This window comes from Chelon labrosus (genome assembly GCF_963514085.1).
Source record: "Chelon labrosus genome assembly, chromosome: 4".
Taxonomy (NCBI): domain Eukaryota; kingdom Metazoa; phylum Chordata; class Actinopteri; order Mugiliformes; family Mugilidae; genus Chelon; species Chelon labrosus.
In genome coordinates, this window is record NC_140340.1 from 10,847,663 (window position 1) to 10,865,927 (window position 18,265).

Here is an 18,265-nt window from a genome sequence, read left to right on the forward strand (position 1 = left end):
ATTCTGAAATAAAAATCATATATATTTACCTCGGATAAATAAAAGGTTGCAGAGTGGATTAAAATAACTACTAAATATACTTTAAGATATATCTCACTATATACTGTACATGAAATCTATCTATCTATCTATCTATCTATCTATCTATCTATCTATTTTCATCATAGTCTATGATTTTCACCGGCGGTCTCGGCAGGAAATGACGCATGCAGCTCAGTGTTGTTATGTGCAGCTCGTAATGTCCTCCGATGTCAAACAGGCAGTTAGACCACCTGACTGTACACGGACCGAGGATAGATTTTAATCCATACAAGACATTTATCCTCTAAAATATATTTACGCTTCTCGATTTTGTTGCTCGCCAATAAATACCAAGTCTGCTTTCGATTAATGGGCAACCTCCCATTCAAGGTACGGACAGTTATTTTTTTGTGGGGGGGAGAAAAAAAATTATATCTGGCTTTAAGCACAAATCTTCCTCTCAGTTTGAAAAGCTAAATTAGCTGCCGCCAACCAGCATCGACCCGAAGTCTCAGAGCAGCCAGCTATGCAGAAGACATGATAACGAAGAAAGCCTCGTCCTTCTGTCTCTGAACGTCTTTAACTGTCTCCTGCGTCGGTATGTTTCCCCCCCCCTCTGTTACTGCTGTATAATGCACCTTGCCTCTTAAAAGCATCCAGCTGTCAGGAAATGTAGCTTGTACCAGAGCGACTCAACTAGCTAATGTTAGCATTATTGCATATTTTGGCTAAATTATGTGGGTCATGTTTGTGCCTTGCATTGTTGCACACGTGACGTCCTTTATCCTGGAGGGGTAACTTTACCTTTACTGAATATTTTTTGTTGAGTTTCTCCATTTATTCTGTCACCCTGTAAATCCATATGTACCCTGTTAAAAAGTATTAAGCACCTAACGTTAATGTGCTTTCTTTTAATTCAAGTGATCAGGAGTAATTCATCAGAAATCAAATTATTTAAATAGTACCCAACAATTTTGAATGATTTACTTTATTTGCCAAAAACTAAACTGCAAATATTTTTTTTCTACAGTCCACACACAGAGTTTAATGTATGGCAGCCCACTGTATTAAGGTAGAGCTGCACAGCAATACGGGCTTCATAGTTTTAATTACAAGCTGAATCTCATGGGGATTTTCTGCCAACATAGATAGATAGATAGATAGATTTTTTTATTTGTCACATGCACAGTTATACATAGTACAATGTACAGTGAAATGTGTTGTTGTACCTGCAGCCTGTAGTAAAAAGAAATAAAAAGAAAGAAATATAGTACTACAGTAAACAGTAGTATGCACACAAGGTAAGCAATATAAGTGTAATGTACACCAATAGAGAATTAAATATAAGAATAAAAAATAAAAATAAAAATAAAATAATAATATAGACTGGTAAACTTGGGGGGGGGGGGGGTTGTATATGTACATCAATTTACAGTGTTAGCAGCTTCATGAATAAAGTGCAGTGATATTTAAGTCCAGTTAAGGCTCAGAGTTGAGCAGGCGGATGGCATGGGGATAGAAACTCTTCTTCAGCCTCTCAGTCTTTGTCCTCAGGCATCGGAAACGCCGGCCTGATGGCAGTAGAGAGAAGAGAGAGTGTCCGGGGTGACTGGGCTGTTTCAGGATCTTTGTGTATGTATGTACATATGTATGTGTTTTCATAAAAAACAATACCTTACGTGCATCTTCAAGATTGTAAAACCAGAGGCAGAGGTTGAGCCACAGCGGTGTCTATATATGGGAACGTCAAACTGACAAACTTTAAGTGTTGTATTACAGCATCAATAACAATGCACTGTCCACCACTTTTTCCAGATCACTCATCTTGATGAAATGAATTTCTTGCGTAATCGTCTTGTTGTCCTGGGCCTGGTGTTGTTGGCCACCTTACTGCTGTACCTGCTGCTGCCATCCATTCGACAGGGCAGCATGGAGCCGTCTCTTGAGGCCCAAAGAATGGGGCTGATGGTCACCCCTCCCGCTCCGCTCCCAACCATTAACGTGTCTATTCGCACCGGACAGCTACCCGGGGACCCTCCACTGTTCTTCCGAGAGGCTTTACCTGTAGATGGAGCCGGGCGGCAGATACTGCCAAGGTGAGCTGACAGGTGGAAAAACCTGTTTAACACACCTGAGCAGAGAACATGCTTTGTCTTTGTAATCATTATCTGTAAACCAGTTTACGAATAGAGTGAGCATGCCATATAGTGAGGATAGTAAATTACAACGGTTTAGAAAGTGCATACAAACACAGGAGGCAGTCTTTTCTAACATTTGTGGACTTACCTGTGCTAGTTCTAAAATCCAAATGACCTCTTCTTGCAGGTTGCAAGTGGTCCTTCTGCACGGCCAAGCCTTCACATCCAAAACTTGGGAAGAACTCGGTACAATGGCCCTGCTGGCAATTAATGGATACCAGGCCTTAGCGATGGACCTGCCAGGTAGAACCTGAGTCTTATTACACTTATTAAGCACTAAGGTTGGTGTCAATAATGATAATATACCCTCAAACATATGCATTCTAATATAACAGTCCTGCACAAAATCTTAGCTTCATGGCTGTTATAATGTTCAGTGTATTTTGAAATAGTACGAAAGGTGGCAAATCAATTATATGATAATGTGGAGGATGTAGTGTGTGGTGCTGTTGACCTGGATTAAATTAAACACAGACGACTTTCAGTTATTAAGCCGAGCCCACTGACTAAAATGGGCTGTCAAAGTAATGGAAACAGGTGTCAGTACATCAAAATACAAATGTAAACGTTTTAAAACCTTTCATTTTGCACATTTGCCTTGATATAATTAATAATTATAAATAATAAATAATTATAAAATCATTAAAGTCTGACATTCATTATAAAATAAACAGTAGGCTACTGCATTTGTTACAAAAACAATATCGTACGGGTATAAAATATTACAAGATATGCTTTTATTTGTAAGTTTGGGTTCCATGAAGTTATAGCACACTCTTGTGGTGGAAAATATTTTTACCTGCACGTGGACTGGACAGACCCTGGCCTATGTGTTACTAATTTATAAAAAAATAAATATTCTTACAATTGTGAATATATGTACTTCTTCTTCTTCTTCTTCTTCTTCTTCTTTTTGTAGGATATGGAAAATCACCAGACTCAGAGGCTCTAAAGACTGACCAGAATCGGGTGGACCTCCTTTCCAGGTTCATGGAGTCTTTGGGTGTCAGGGCAGCTGTGCTTTTGAGCCCCTCCATGAGTGGCCATTACTCCATCCCCTTCCTCGTGAAGAACAGCGCTCAGCTACACGGCTTTATTCCCATAGCACCAGTCGGTACCCGGAGTTACTCTCCACAGCAATACCAAAATATTAAGGTGAGCGTGATTATATGTAATATGTAAAAACAGACCAGAGGTGTCAAAAGTACTCACATTCTGTACTTAAGTAAAAGTACGGATACTTGTGTAAAAAAATACTCTGGTAAAAGTAAAAGTACTGATTCAACTCCTTTACTCAAGTAAAAGTAAGAAAGTACAGGCTCTGAAATGTACTTAAGTAAAAGTATAAAATGATTTTGCCATTAATGAAACAATTCATCCGTTAATTTTGCAAAATGAAAAAGTTCTAGCAGAATAATCTAGACTGAATTGACCAGATGTCCTGCATGAACATCTGAATAATTTTTAATAATAAATTGAGGGTTATTGGGTTGTTGTTTTTAAACCGCTAGCTAGTGTTAGCTATAAACTATCAAAAGGTGTGTTTCCATAGCATTGCTAATGTTGTAAACTAGCTTCCAAAAAATCCTCAAAAAGCTAATGATAGCAACAGAAACCACACCATACCTGAATTTGTTTGTTTCACATTAGACCAGTAGTTCTCAAATAGTGGAGTCAGGTGGACTTTCAGTATTACTGTCTTTATTGATGCTTGAACGATAAACACGCCTCCAGTCACTAGGTGGCAGCAGAGCTCAAACTAACCAACAGGCTGCCTGTTCAAAACAGTAGAAGAACAACACAGGAAGCGCATCGTCGACTTTCCTTCTCTAGTCCGATGCTCTAGTCATGTCCGATCATGCCACGTCTTTTACGTGGAGGTTAAAAAAGTAACGAGCTTGTTTTTCAAATGTAAGGAGTAGAAAGTACAGATATTTGTGTAGAAATGTAGGGAGTAAAAGTAAAAAGTCGTCAGAAAAAGAAATAGTCAAGTAAAGTACAGATACCTGAAAAATCTACTTAAGTACAGTAACGAAGTATTTGTACTTCGTTACTTGACACCTCTGAAACAGACACAACAGAATTGTACCGTTAGTTGTGCGTTAACGGTCTAATCACAAATTACACTGGTGTGTCTTTTGTTTCAAACACAATAGCCGATGTAATGAAATTTGAGACAAGCCCCCTCTATGAGACACTGGGTCTCGGGATAATGTAGTAATGGAAGATGATTACTGCCATCACCATCCCAGCTGATTATGTGTGGATCAGATATTAAAGCAAAATTGCTACTAATAAGCTGTATCAAAAGCCTAATGTACTCCCACTAACATTTAGGTATCTTGTTATGATGTGTGTACCCTTTTTTGACATATTTTTGTTGCTGCTGTGAGTATTGTTACATTGTACCCCACAGTACGTCAAAAAGTTGTGGGCACCTTCACACTTACTGTTGACACCGGCTTGAATACGTCTCCCTCCCTGACTTCTCACCTGTGTGTTTTTCAGACTCCAACCCTGATCGTGTATGGTGCCCTCGACACAAACTTGGGCGCCCAGTCCCACAAGAACCTCATACAGCTTCCAAATCACTCCGTGCTAAAGTTAGAAGGAGCTCGTCACGCTTGCTACATGGACAAACCCAGAGAATTTCACCAAGGACTGATCGAGTTTCTCAGCAAGCTCAAGTGAGATGTGTAAGAGGCAGTAGACAAGAGGGAAACTAAAGGAGGCCAAGATTAAAATGAAAAGGGAACACTTGTCCTGAGTTTTGTGCAGGGCGAAGATGAGATTACAGTTAAGTAAGAAAGGAAATGTGAAAGAGCTTGTGCACAACTGATGTTGGCTGTTGGAAGTTTAATGGTTTAGTGTGAAGAAAGATCACTTGGCTTGGTTTGAAAAGCTACTTGTAAAGTCTTACCGTTAATAGTACTTTACTTCAGATGTTGCTGTTTTGAATGTATTATTTTTTTCAATGTGTCATCGTGACTAGTTCTGCTTGTTGTGAAATGGATAGCATCAGACATGCATCCTGGTGAATTTTGTTCCATGCGTTTCATCACGTGTTCCTCATTGCATGTACAAACATGGAATGTGTTTGTGTTGCCATTTATTAGGTGACATGTAGGTAACTGTAAATATACAAGCAGTTACTTGTATTTAAGAGCTTTTACTTAGTTTCACATTTGAGAGACTTGTATTTTAAGATCTGGTAACCATTCCAGCTTCCAACGAACATGTACTGTTCTCAACAAACAACTGATACATGCTGTAATAAAAAAAAAATTAAAAAAGTGTATAAAAGAGTACAGGTCATATAAAAATGATTTAAAAAGCAAAACAAAACACATGTCTGTATATAGTGCTGATAAAGTTCATTGTAATATATTTGCAATAAGTTTGGACAATCATGCGAAAGAAAACTTAAAGATGTGTGCATTGCTTAAAATAAAAACAAAAAATGGGTGTTTTGTATGTTTCAGTTGACGTGTTGGGGAACTGAACTAATGCTGTTTACAAAACTTGCTTTCTGGGAATTATTTTACTGCAGGATCATAGCGCTTCATTTGTGCTACGGTTTTATGGTTAATAAGTCACTGTAGTGCAAAAAGTGCACTTTGGAAAAATATGTATTAACTTTTTTAAATCCATGCATACATAATTACTATATTAGAACCTGCAAGTGTGTGCATTTATTTTTAAGTCGCATTTTGAAGGCAGCACTTACACTGTGCTATTGCTACATTATGCACATAAAGAATTCCCAATTTACAGTTTTTCCACAGGCTGCTCTAAGACTTAAGGCTCTGTTCAGACCTTGCATTTACATGCTGAGCAATTTGCGATCGGCATGTGGTTAGTCAGCGATGTGATCCTGTTTATGTATGTGTAGAAGCCATGTTGCGGTAACACAAATCTGAGTTTTGTGCAGGCCTCTAAAATAAATATTGTCAGTGCGGAGATAAGATTAAGTTTAAGAAGGAGATGAAGTGTGAAAGTGCTCGTGCACAGCTGATGCTGGCTGTCGGAAAGCTTAAGTTGCACTTTATATATGTCCGTTTTAGACTATTCTTTGCCTTTCTGTCACAAGAGGTGCCTCAGAAGAGACATCTGACATCAGTAGTGAGACATCTAGTGGCACTTTGAAACTTTTAACATTTATTGAGGAATTTGACGTCTTAATCTCAAGGACTGTAGCTATGACATGTTAAAAAAAACAGATAAATAAAGTGAGAGGAGGACTTTAGGGATATTTGCACAATTATTTTTTACATGAAACAATTAGACACTTAAAATAAAACAGTGATGATTACTGAAATAGAACAGGAAGAACAGTTCTGATTTTGGAAAATGTAGTTTGTGGAGCTGTTAAACTGTACTGAATGAAACACTAAAGTGTCTCTGTTATTTAGTCCAGCCCACTGACTACAGTGGGGTTGCCGAAATAATAGAATAATAGAAACATGCATTTGTTTTCACTAGTGTAACTAATGAACTGACAAGTGAGTGTATATTAAATTTAGATCTGGATTTTACACATTTTTTTTTTTTCAAATTACTGTTGTATATCATTTAGAGACAACATTAATGCAAATGTAACTGATTAGAAACTTTTAATTTTGCACAATGTTTGGCTTGAGATAATAATAATAATAAAATAAATTAAAAAGTTCAAGTAATAACATCACTCTTATTGATTTGTTCACATTATTAGATATCATTTATCTTTCGCAATTTTCCAACAGTTGGGTTTGGGTTTCATGATCTTATAGCACACTCATGTGGTTGAAAATATTGTTGACATGAATGATGTGAATGTGGACTGAACCGTTCCACAGCAAGAACTCAGCTTAAAAAGTAAAAAAGTTTTAAAATGAGGGATATATTTATATTTAAAATATGCAAAAAATATCTGCCAATAGAACTATCGGAAAACTATCGGAAAAATATGAACAGAACAGTTTACTCTATAGCCATAGTTGTGACTTTACAGCTCTGAACTGTGTGTCATGGGCATACGTAATCACTGTACTTTTGAAGGGAGGAAAAGGACAAGATACTTAATTTTAAGCATTAACTTAATAAGAACCAGTATGAAAAAAATAACTCTCAGTAACAAGTTATGATAGCTTATTAAGATAAGTTAGAAACAAAAAACACAAAAGCTGCCTTGCAAGAAGAATAATCTTGGTAGACATAATAAAAACGAACAAATAAATAAAAACGTTTTTGCATTTTGTGTTATACAAGTTTATCATAGCTTAGAGAAGAATACGAATTAATATATTATTAGTCAAGTAGAACCAGAGAAGAAGAACAGTCAATTAAAACAACCTGTGGAGGGAAAAACCTACAGTCAATGGGAAAAACAAAAGTTGAAGTGGTTGCTAGGTAACCAGATTTACGGCTGCCGTGAGAACAAACCAAGAACTCAGCCCCTTCGTCCTACTTGGCAGCGAGTCTATATGGAGAGCTAGAAGTTGCCACAGAGCTGATACTATCTGACAGTACCACTTGAAAAATTGCGGATATTTTTATTTTTATTTACAATTCTGAAAAAAAAAAATGCGAGTTCATCCAGCGGCAGGACTTTTATTTTGAAAGGACGTAGACAGGACCCAGCAGCGGTCAGCTGACACAGTGAAACAACCAGACTAACCAGACTTCACTGAGCTGCAGCAAGTTGTACGCACAAGGTGAGTACTGTGAGCCCAGCTAATCAGCGATGGCGTAATAAATAAATATAGGTTATATGGCGTCCTGTAATCTGACCTGACTGCCTCCAGCCTCGGTTAGTAGCAGTTTAAGATAGCTTCGGTTTAGCGCCGCATCTCTCTCGCTGCAGGTAGTTAACTGGTTCCAGCTTTAACCGGATCCAGAGCAAATCATGCATCTGTCTGTGTGCCAGAGAAGGGACTCAGCGATTACATGTTACGCACACGTTCCCTGGAGTGCTTGACTCTTAACCGTGTCCTCCGCAATGTCCCCAGGACAGACATAACATCGCACCATGCTGCCTGACAAAGATGGTCCAGGTGCTGGAGGAGGACAGAGCCATCCTGAGGGAGAGGACCCCTCTGTGAGTCTCTTCAGAGACTACCTGCGTCTCAAAACTGTCCACCCAGAACCCGACTACGGTGAGATCCTAGTACCCACACATAAACCCATATCATATGGAGATGTTACATGTTACTATATAACTGTGGTGTATTGTACTGACACGTGTTTGTATTATTTATTCAGTGGAGTGGACTGAATAACATAAACTTGTTTGACAACTTCACAAACTACGTCATGCAAAGTGTTGAAACAGTTGAATCACCTCCTTTCTTATGCCGTTTCAGCATAAACTGAACATTATAACAGTCATGAGGCTCAGATTTAATGGAGGACTATTATATTAAAATGCACTGATTTTATGACCACCTTCCAGTATTGTGTAAGTCTCCCTCCAAAACAGTTGTGACTCATCAGAGAATGGACATGGACCTTCTGAGGGTGTCCTGTGGTGTCTGGAAAGAGGATGTTGTTAGTGGGGGTATTTGGGTCCTATGGGTTGAGGGGAGGGGCCTCTGTGGATCATCCCACAGATACTTGATCAGTTTGGGATCTAGTTTTTCATGTTTTTTTTTTAGTTGTTCCTAAACCGTTTTTAGTGTGTGTGTCTGTGTCAGGCTGCATCCTGCTGGGGATGACTGCTGCCAGACGGACAGTGTTATTTACTTCACCCACTGACACTTAGAGCTTAATTAGTGTAATAAAACTCGAGTTCTACCTGGCACGTCAATCGCTAAGCCTGGTATGCATTAAATGCAAGTTTTGGATGTGAAGTAACAGAAACACTTTATTTTTTATTTCAATCCAATTTAACAGCACCACAAACTACATCCTACAAAATGCTAATACAGTTGATTTACCAGCTTTCTCATGCTGTATCAACATAAATGGAACAGTATAACAATTAAGAAGATAAGATTTAGTGCTGGACTTATAACGGCGTTCATTAGTGTGCCTAATGAACTGGCAAGTAAGTGTGTTTGATAAAATGGACCTTAAGTGAGCTTTAAAGTAATCGTGCTAGCTGTGATTTACCTGCGTGAATGATCTAACTTTATATTCTGTCTTTTATCAAAGTCCGGTTCTTATCTGCATCAGTTACACATTAAATGTTGTGGTCTTCAAAAGAAAGCTCAGCCGTTGCTCATGTTTCTCAGTTCACTGGTCACAGCTTGTTTTTGATCCCGCGTAGTAAAAACATGTGGCCCTCGTTAAGGTTCATTTTTAGCTTGCACCCTCAGTTTGGAAGTATATCATTTGAACAACTAGTAAAAGACATTGCATCCGGGAGGGACTGCGTCAAACTTTTAGACTACTTTCCTGTCATGGCTGGCTCCTCATGCTTACATAAAACTGGAAAAATGCATAAGTGATAAGTGCAAGCTTCCATTTTCTGTCTTGGTTCTCTCTGATCATACCAAAGTCCAGCAGCACCACCACGACTACCAGCAGCAGGAGTTATGACAAAGAATTCATTCTCGTTCATTAATTTTTAAACAGACTTTTCTGCTATCTGTTTATTCATTTATAGATGCTGCTCTTAGATTCCTGGACAGAATAGCGGAGGAGCTTCAGCTACCCATGAAAAAGATTGAGGTAATATAATCCATGTAGACAGCAGTCGTTGACAAGGACCCGGCACACGTTGTCAAAAAGTGTTCCTGTCTGTCTCTTGTTAGGTTTGCCCGGGCAGGGTCGTGTCGATCATGACGTGGGAAGGGACGAAGCCCACGTTAAAATCCGTCTTACTGAATTCCCACACAGATGTTGTGCCTGTCTTCCAGGTATGCCGCCTGCCTCTGTTTACGGCGTTGTAATCCTGTTATTACCGCTCACAGACGTGAAAAAAACGGATTTGATATCAATCTCTTCTCCAGGATCATTGGAAATACGATGCTTTCAGTGCTTTCAAAGATGCAGAGGGCAACATTTATGCCCGAGGAACACAGGACATGAAATGTGTAACTATACAGTGGGTATAAACTGCCTTGATAACTTGTTTTATTAAACAGGACTTGTGCTCTAGTGTTGTTGTGATCCACACTTGTTATTCATGTGCTGCTTTAACACCCCACTCACTCAACCTGCATACAGTCAGTTCACACTCCAGTTCCTGTTTCTGTCACATATCTGCTGTGTCTGCTTTTGTTCTCCGTAGGTACATCCAGGCGGTCAGAAGACTGAAGGCAGAGGGACTGAAACCGATGCGCACTGTGCATTTGATGTTTGTTCCTGGTAAGATGTGTCACAGTTCATGCAAGTGTCGGCACTTACCGTGGTTCGGTTAGTCTGGAAGACCGTGAAAAGGTAGGATAGCAAGCTACAATAAGCAACGTGAGGTGTGGGGATTTCGGTTAAAGAAACACACCGATCGGCCTCAACATTAAAACCACTGACAGGTGATGTGATAATCTCATTACAATACAATGTTCTGCTGGGAAACCTTTTAGTTCTGGCATACGGATATTACTTAGACACATACCACCAACCTAAATGTCATTACTGACGAGGAGGGAGGGACACGTACTGCACCCCTGCTTCCAGTGCACAAGATGTTAACAGTGGTCTGTAGACTTTAGTATGATGAGGTGCTAAACATGGCAATAAAACGTATAAAACAAGTTTAAAACACATTGCAATGTTTCAACTTGTCAGTTATTATTTCACATTGCCCGACTCGATGTAGAGCCTTGACCGGCTGTTTGCCAGTGGCAGATTGAGATTGCATCAGGGCAGGAATTGCATGCTTGAATTTGTTGTTCAGGCTTCAGCAGAAGTGACAAATTAGACCCCTGTCAGCGGCTGCATTGCCGTTGTCCAAGTGTAGTGCCGTGGCATTTAATCGTCGTTAGCTGATAATTAAAGCAGCAGTAGGTGGTGGAGAGGAGCAAACTGGTAAAGGGAGCAACAACGGGACCTTCTCCGTTCAGACTGAGCCACTCGCTGCAAGCCTCGTTCAGTGTGCGTGTGATAGTCTGTATTGTTTTCTGAGGCTGATGGTGCATGCGGCATTTTGTCTATTTACCACACAAAAGGCTTTGATTCAAGTCTGCATAAATTGAACTGAAACAACGCTCCATTCAGCAAACAGGGAAAAAAACGGTCCAGTGCCGGTAGGGTTTTGGAGAACAAGCTCTATTTCATAGAGTGTGCTGACTTTGCATCATTGTCAGTGTTACGCCACAAAGGTTCAGCCTGAGCAGAGGTCGGATCAGCCGTAATTATTAAACTCCTCTGCGTGGATGTGGAAAGAAAGGGGTTGTTAGCAGCTGAGCGCGGTCGCCAGGTATGAGAAGTTTGAGAAGTGATGATGTGACTTTACTAATGAAAGATGTATGTGTTTTCTTTTCAGATGAGGAAGTTGGAGGTCACAAGGGAATGGAAACGTTTGTGACGCACCCAGAGTTTCAGAAATTAAACATTGGCTTTGCTCTCGATGAAGGTAAATAAATAACCGTTGACAACATATTTCAAAAGTTAGCGGGTGAAAGTCCCTCAGTCGATTCCTGAGTAAAACTGCCTCATAAAAGGCATCACCAAACAGTTCCAGTTAAAAATAACTACTAAATAATTGTGCAAGCTACAGGATTAATCTGCAGGTAACCATAGCAACAAGGCTTGTGCTCTCCCCTGAGCAAACTGACTACAAAGAAACTTTTTCAACAGGGTGATGATTTAAAAAAGAAAACTCTTTTTTTTTTATTTTGGTACGTGATGCTGTTATTGTAGCATCCTTTGCTTCCGCCTCGTTCAAAGCTCTTGTCAGACATTATCACTTTTTCTGTGGGTTTGCGTGTTGAATACAGACTAATAAGGCTGGATGATGGCATTTAAAAACATGAAGATAATTTGCAAGCATTGCATTTGTGCATCTGTTTGCACACGAGAGAGATATACCGTAACAAAGATTTCCAGGCAGACTCAAACTTGGGGGGCAGTTTACTTCCTGCTCTGGAATAATTTTTACGAATAATATCTTATTTTTTTAATCGGTGAAGCTTGCATACATTATCTTTGTATTGAAGGATTATTTGTGTATTTCTCCTAATAAGTTACAGCCTGACCAATGAAAGATTCTGAACTCCTGGACTGAGACAATTTGATCTGATGTCAGAGAGATTATTAAAGTCTAACCGCCAAAATAAAATGACCAGATGCATGAATTAAAGAACTTCCGTCCCTTTTTCTTTACAATCGGTCCTTCTCCATAGTTGTCTTCAAGAGTGTTTTATTTTGTGGGTTCTGTAGGTCTGGCAAATCCTGACGAGGCCTTCACCGTGTTTTATGGAGAAAGGAACCCCTGGTGTAAGTGTAAAACACAATGAATATGAGGCCTCCCATACTTCTCATCAGCATTGAGGAGTTTGACACTCACACTCTGATGGATGATGTTGAATAAAGCAGGGTGGCTTCTGCTTTTTCAGGGATTACGGTCCACTGCCCAGGCAGTCCAGGTCACGGGTCTCGGTTTGTGGAGAATACAGCTGCTGAGAAGCTGGTAAGTGTCGATGTCAGGTTACCAAAAGACAACCCGCTGTTACAAGGACTGATAGAAGGTGTCACTGACAACCCTTGTCGTTTTGCTTTGTTACAGCGGCAAGTTATAAACTCCTTTCTGGACTTTAGAGAGAAGGAGAGACAAAGGTGAGATGGACGTCACTATATATTCTATGTGGATATACTGGTTTTGTCATTAGTACACTGCTTTGTAGTTAGTTTATGGTGCATGTTTTCATGCAACAATACACAGCATGTCAGAAGCTGCTCGCAACGCCTGTAAACGTTAAACCTTTCTGACTGTGCGGGAAGGGTTTAATTAACTTGCTGTTTGTGGCTGATGCCTCCAACACCAATGCTACTAACATGTTTTAATGAACCATCTGTACAGAAAATAAAGTGGCTAATTCGTGTTCAGAGCCGAAGAATGCAAGCAGCTCTGATTAATGGACGACACTGTTGTGGCAATAATCTTCCACCTGTGCTCGAGCTCGTTTGGAGAGCGAGTGGCTCCCATGAAACGGGGCTGCTGTTCCGCGTTCATTTAGGGTCACGCAGGTCTTTACAGGAAACTTTCAAGGAAATTATGAACTCAGCTGACAAGTTTAGTTCATCAATTGATCTGTTACAGATCTGAACTGCGTACTAGAAAAATAGGAGGTCTTGCTCGTGGTCGTGTGTGGTATGTGTGAGGGTGTGGAAGAAGATATATGTGTGCAAGGGAAAAGAGGAATATAGGAAAAAAGACAAAAAAAAGAAAAGTACATTAATTATTTACTCATTTTTGCCTTCAGTGTTATACTACACATATTAAATATGCCAGTTTTAAATCATTGCCTGTACTTTCAATATAATTACTAGAACAATAATTACATCTCCTGGAAACTTTTAATGAAGATATTAGTAAAATATGAATTCAGGCTCGGGTCATTTAAAAGAAAATGTCAGGTGGTTTGATTATGTGTAGTGTTTGTGCCCCACATAGTTGCAACCAAAAGTTAGTACTAAGCTGCAATATCAGAAGTAGAACTCAACAATACAGTTCTACTTTGGATTCATCACTACCTTGTGTGCGTATTCCAGGCTCAACACCAACGAGTGTTTCACACTCGGAGACGTCACCACGGTGAATATGACCATGGTCAAAGGGGGCGTGTCCTACAATGTCATCCCGCCTGAAATGGACGTCAGCTTTGACCTCAGAATACCGCCCACAGTCAATCTACAGGTGCGGTAACGTGCACGTTTGTGTTCAAGTGTCCGTGTAATCTGCTGATGTAGTCGCATGATGAGACGCAGTGACGAGCTCAATGTTGACTCTACATCAATAAATTATTACCAGGAGTTTGAACGACAGATCAAGCAGTGGTGTAAGGAAGCAGGAGAAGACGTCACCTATAAATTTGCTCAGGTCAGTGCATTTACACTCTGATATAAACCTGCTGTGAGTGTGTTCTCTCTGACTAAATTAGCTACCGTCTGTTTCAGAAACACATGAACCAGAATGTGACATCAACAGAAGAAAACGATCCTTGGTGGAAAGCCTTCAGTGGTGCCTGCAAGGCAATGTGAGTAGACTAATGCATCAATTTCTAATTGAACCCGCTACAAAAAAAAAAGAAAGTAAAAGCTTCAGTTCATCAACAATTAATCCTCTGCTTGAGCTCCATCTACATCTGCACCTACTATTGTCTGTAATTCAACACCGGAGATGTCTGTAAACAATGTGTGCATGCATTTAAAATTTGCTGAGTACTGTTGAAACAAGACCTCAGCACTAGATGAGCAATTGTGTGCCCAGATTTCACAAGGATAAAATGTGTCTGTTGCATTGGTGGATCATAAAGTAAGAGTTTTATACTCTTTTATTTCTGCTTATATAACCCTTTTAATTCATTCCCTCCATGAGTCTTCACACATTAGCTGCTAATGTTCACACAGCTCTCACAATTCCTTGTGTTTGAAAGGAGCCGCTTTGTCCACAGTGACTCGTTGCAGCCTCTATTTCTTTACTTATTTAGTTTGTATTTCACCAGGAATATAAAAGACCGTTTGGTTGTGCATCTCTAACATCTGTAATTAGCTGTAGCATTGTCAGGACATGTTTTGAAAATGCTTATCCAGGTAACTTCAGGGGACAAAACCATGAAGATACTGTTGTTGTGTCCTGTAAGCCAAGTCTCATGTTAGCGTCTCTGCTGTAGGAATATGACTTTGGAAAAGGAGATCTTTCCAGCTGCTACAGATAGCCGTTTCATCCGAGCGGTGAGTATAGCAGCCGGCTATGCCAAAAAGGAGCAATGAGGAAATTTCCTTCTGTGATTAACTTCTCATTTACACGAGATTTGACACCACTGTTGGAAAGCAGCTGCTGTGTCTTAAGTTCTGTTTGTCCAATAAATCTAGGTGGGCATCCCCGCCATTGGCTTTTCCCCAATGAACCGAACGCCAATCTTGCTGCACGATCACAACGAGTATCTGAACGAGCAAGTCTTCCTGAAAGGCATCAGCGTGTACGAGAAGCTCATCCCGGCTCTTGCCAGCGTTCCTGCCTTCCCCGACGAGGCTTAGACAAGCCCTCATTTGTAATCCTCTTTAAAACACATTTCACTGATGAGTTGGTTATTCAACTTGAGGATTCTGCGGAGATTACCAAAGAGTAACAACGTGTCTATCATTAAGCCAAACTGAGCACCTAGCCTTTGGTACTGTTAATTTTTTATGATTCTCAGGATATTGGCACCGTAAGCTTTGCATTACTCAGTACTGCACACTTCCTGTATGTGTGTACCATTGATCGAGTGTACTTGTGTGTATGCAGTCGTAACAGTCTTAAGGGAATATCACCTGGTGGCTTTCATTAGCACGGAAAAAAGTACTTACTAAAAAGTGAGTGTGAATCTGACTGATGAGCTCAAGTTTCACCTAATCACCCGTTTTTAAATTAAGCTTAATTTTAAATTGATGCTTACAGAGATAGAATCTTATTTAATAAACTAGCATTGAATAAATATATTTGTTCATTACTCTCGTGGTCGTATTTTCTGTGCCCGATGCTGCTCTGACACGCCATTTATAAAAGAAACCTATGAATGAGAAAGCAGAATCGGAGCCGTGTTGTGGAGGAAGATTCCCGACTGCCTGCGGCAAAGACATTTAACCTCCAACCAACCATTTGCATAATGGACACGGCAATAAAAATTTACCATAACAACATTAATGAAACACTCAATCCATCAGCGCAACCTTCAGGTTATTACCAAGTGCACCCCAAAATTACCATTATGTACTCCATTTTATGAAAATTGATGGAGCGTCCGGCCTCTACACTCCCCACTGTATTTCAGCATTATGTTCCAAAGGCACTTTGGTGCAGGCGGTGAGAACTGTGGGTAGTATTTCAAAAATTAATGAAAAGAAACCAAATGCAACATTATAAAGTAAGCTGCACTAACGATGTGTCTTTGGGGAGGAGGTGTTGGTTGGTTGGCCCAGACTGAAATATTGTGATTACTGGGACGGTTCCTATTAAACTGTGCATTTGGTCTCACTATGAGTTTGGTGATGTTGAGCCACCATGAACCTAACTTTAGTTACTACTGTACTTTACTGTAGTTGTACTAAATGAAATGGCAACAACAACCTCATGCACTAAAGTAAAATGTTGATGAATCTCTTGTACCAAACCATTGTTGGGTCAATAATTTAATTTGTATTAGATTCATGACATTCCCAACAGCCTCATCTGCAGGTTTTGGAAGTGGCTATTGGAAAATCTTAGCATACGAACAATCTAAAGTAAGATTATGATCATGGCAGTAGAGTCTCAGTTTAATATCTAATGTTTTTTAGGATTTTATGCTTTCAGAGAGAAAACACCAAAGAATAACAGGTTAAATTCTGTAAGACTATGAGACTAAATGTAAAACCGGCCTTCCTAGTCACTGCTTAACAGTGTTCTTAAGGTGGATCACCTAAGTAAGAGGTAATTTACAAGTATTCAGCAGATTTTGTTGTTAGCAAGGGCATTGTGAAGTGGTTCCGTAATAAGAGAAACGAGGAATTAAAAATTTATTGTGATTTATAATGCTGTTTACATGAGGTAAAGGTCGGCCTCATCCACAGTTCAGCTCTCTTTGGAGCTGTCATCCAATTAACAGCGTACGGTTTCTCCGAGGGGGACAGGCAGGAAGACCGTGCAGTCAGTAATTAGTCTTCTCTCTCCCCAGGACATGACAGCAGCATTAGCACATTGGGCCGTCAGGGAGACGAATAAAAGCTGAACCCACATCCTTCCTCCCAGAGGGGGCAGGAATAGGTGCAGCCATCCTGTCGGGTCAGCTGTCGAGCATCTGACTGCCTGGCTGTGGAGAAACATAGGTGATGCTGTTAAACAGTTTATCTGAGACACGCTTCCTAGTTAATTTCAGGGAAGCATTTAAACTGTACAGATGGGCACAAACATCTCCACTGTTTAAAGGCCAAAATTAGTCATTTGTATCTCTGGATATAAAAATGTACACTTGTTCAGAAGACTGGCTCAGATACAGCAACTGGAGCAGGGTTGAGGGGAAGATTCAAGCCTCTCAACACACCCAGCTGTGCTCTTTCAGGATTAGCATTACAATACACAAAAAGCTCTCAAAGACAAATTATAATTGTGGAACTGACTTTTACCACTAATGCTTGTAAGCAATGTCGTGAAAGAGATCCATGTACGCATAGACAACAGTCTGAATCCAGTGTCAAGTCTCACTTCCATGGTTTCTTTGGGAGGGCTGTTAATATTCACAGATGCTGCAGTGCACAAAAGGACATACATAGTGTAACTCTTCCAGCTGAATGGCTGATTGCTCTACCGTGCTCTCCTGCCATGAAACTAGTACTCTCCTCTGATGTTAATTACAGCCAAACCCTCTTGTAATGGCCGCAAGATTCTCCCTTGAATGAGGATTAATTATAGTTTGTGAGACTGCAGTTCTACAGTAAGTGATCTGCACATTTTATTTATTTATTTTTATGATTGTATTTCAACTGTAGCTTAAGAAATTTATGTTGTTTATCCCCAAATAATACAGATGCAGAATATAATTCATTTGGGAAAAATGCACAGTCTGATGTTGGTTAGTTTTTTCTTATATCCTTCATTTTTAAGGTAGTTTCTGAGATAAAATCTGTTGCCTCACATGCTGTGATTTTCCATGTAAAGGGCTGGCAGTTGCGAGAGATCCATCTTTAAATTTAAGAGTGAAATAATGTATTCAAACAAATATATGTGGTGACTATACTGGAATATGCTGTAAAATAATGTAAAAAGATTCATATTGTCATGACTTTTTCTACATATTTTCAAATTTTTTTGCTCACATAGAGTATGCGTTACTTAATCTTGTTAGCAGACTTCTTTCTGTGAGAGATCACAATGTCCGAGCATCACAACCTCTTGTCTATTACGGTAATGTCACGGTATTAAACCAACAAGTTCAATGGTA

General features: G+C 39.7%; 2 protein-coding genes across 6 annotated transcripts; both read left to right on the plus strand.

Moving 5' to 3' along the window:
- Positions 1 to 140: 140 nt before the first annotated feature.
- Positions 141 to 5,709, plus strand: abhd14a (abhydrolase domain containing 14A). Of its 4 annotated transcripts, XM_084543966.1 has the most exons (6): positions 141 to 411; positions 486 to 619; positions 1,837 to 2,117; positions 2,347 to 2,462; positions 3,139 to 3,374; positions 4,728 to 5,709. In XM_084543966.1, the coding sequence occupies exons 3-6, from the start codon at positions 1,855 to 1,857 to the stop codon at positions 4,908 to 4,910; spliced, it is 798 nt and encodes a 265-aa protein (XP_084400092.1). In that variant the 5' UTR covers positions 141 to 411; positions 486 to 619; positions 1,837 to 1,854; the 3' UTR covers positions 4,911 to 5,709. The 4 variants fall into 4 exon arrangements, with proteins under 4 accessions (XP_084400092.1, XP_084400091.1, XP_084400090.1 ...); XM_084543965.1 differs by having other exon boundaries at positions 141 to 619; XM_084543964.1 differs by lacking the exon at positions 486 to 619.
- Positions 5,710 to 7,859: 2,150 nt separating this feature from the next.
- Positions 7,860 to 18,242, plus strand: LOC311486302 (aminoacylase-1-like). 2 transcript variants are annotated; one of them, XM_084542107.1, is made up of 15 exons: positions 7,860 to 7,915; positions 8,210 to 8,356; positions 9,808 to 9,872; positions 9,956 to 10,060; positions 10,154 to 10,248; positions 10,435 to 10,511; positions 11,629 to 11,718; positions 12,525 to 12,581; positions 12,701 to 12,774; positions 12,871 to 12,920; positions 13,857 to 14,001; positions 14,116 to 14,184; positions 14,262 to 14,341; positions 14,978 to 15,038; positions 15,180 to 18,242. In XM_084542107.1, the coding sequence occupies exons 2-15, from the start codon at positions 8,230 to 8,232 to the stop codon at positions 15,342 to 15,344; spliced, it is 1,260 nt and encodes a 419-aa protein (XP_084398233.1). In that variant the 5' UTR covers positions 7,860 to 7,915; positions 8,210 to 8,229; the 3' UTR covers positions 15,345 to 18,242. The 2 variants fall into 2 exon arrangements, with proteins under 2 accessions (XP_084398233.1, XP_084398234.1); XM_084542108.1 differs by lacking the exon at positions 7,860 to 7,915 and having other exon boundaries at positions 7,972 to 8,356.
- The last annotated feature ends 23 nt before the right edge of the window (positions 18,243 to 18,265 follow it).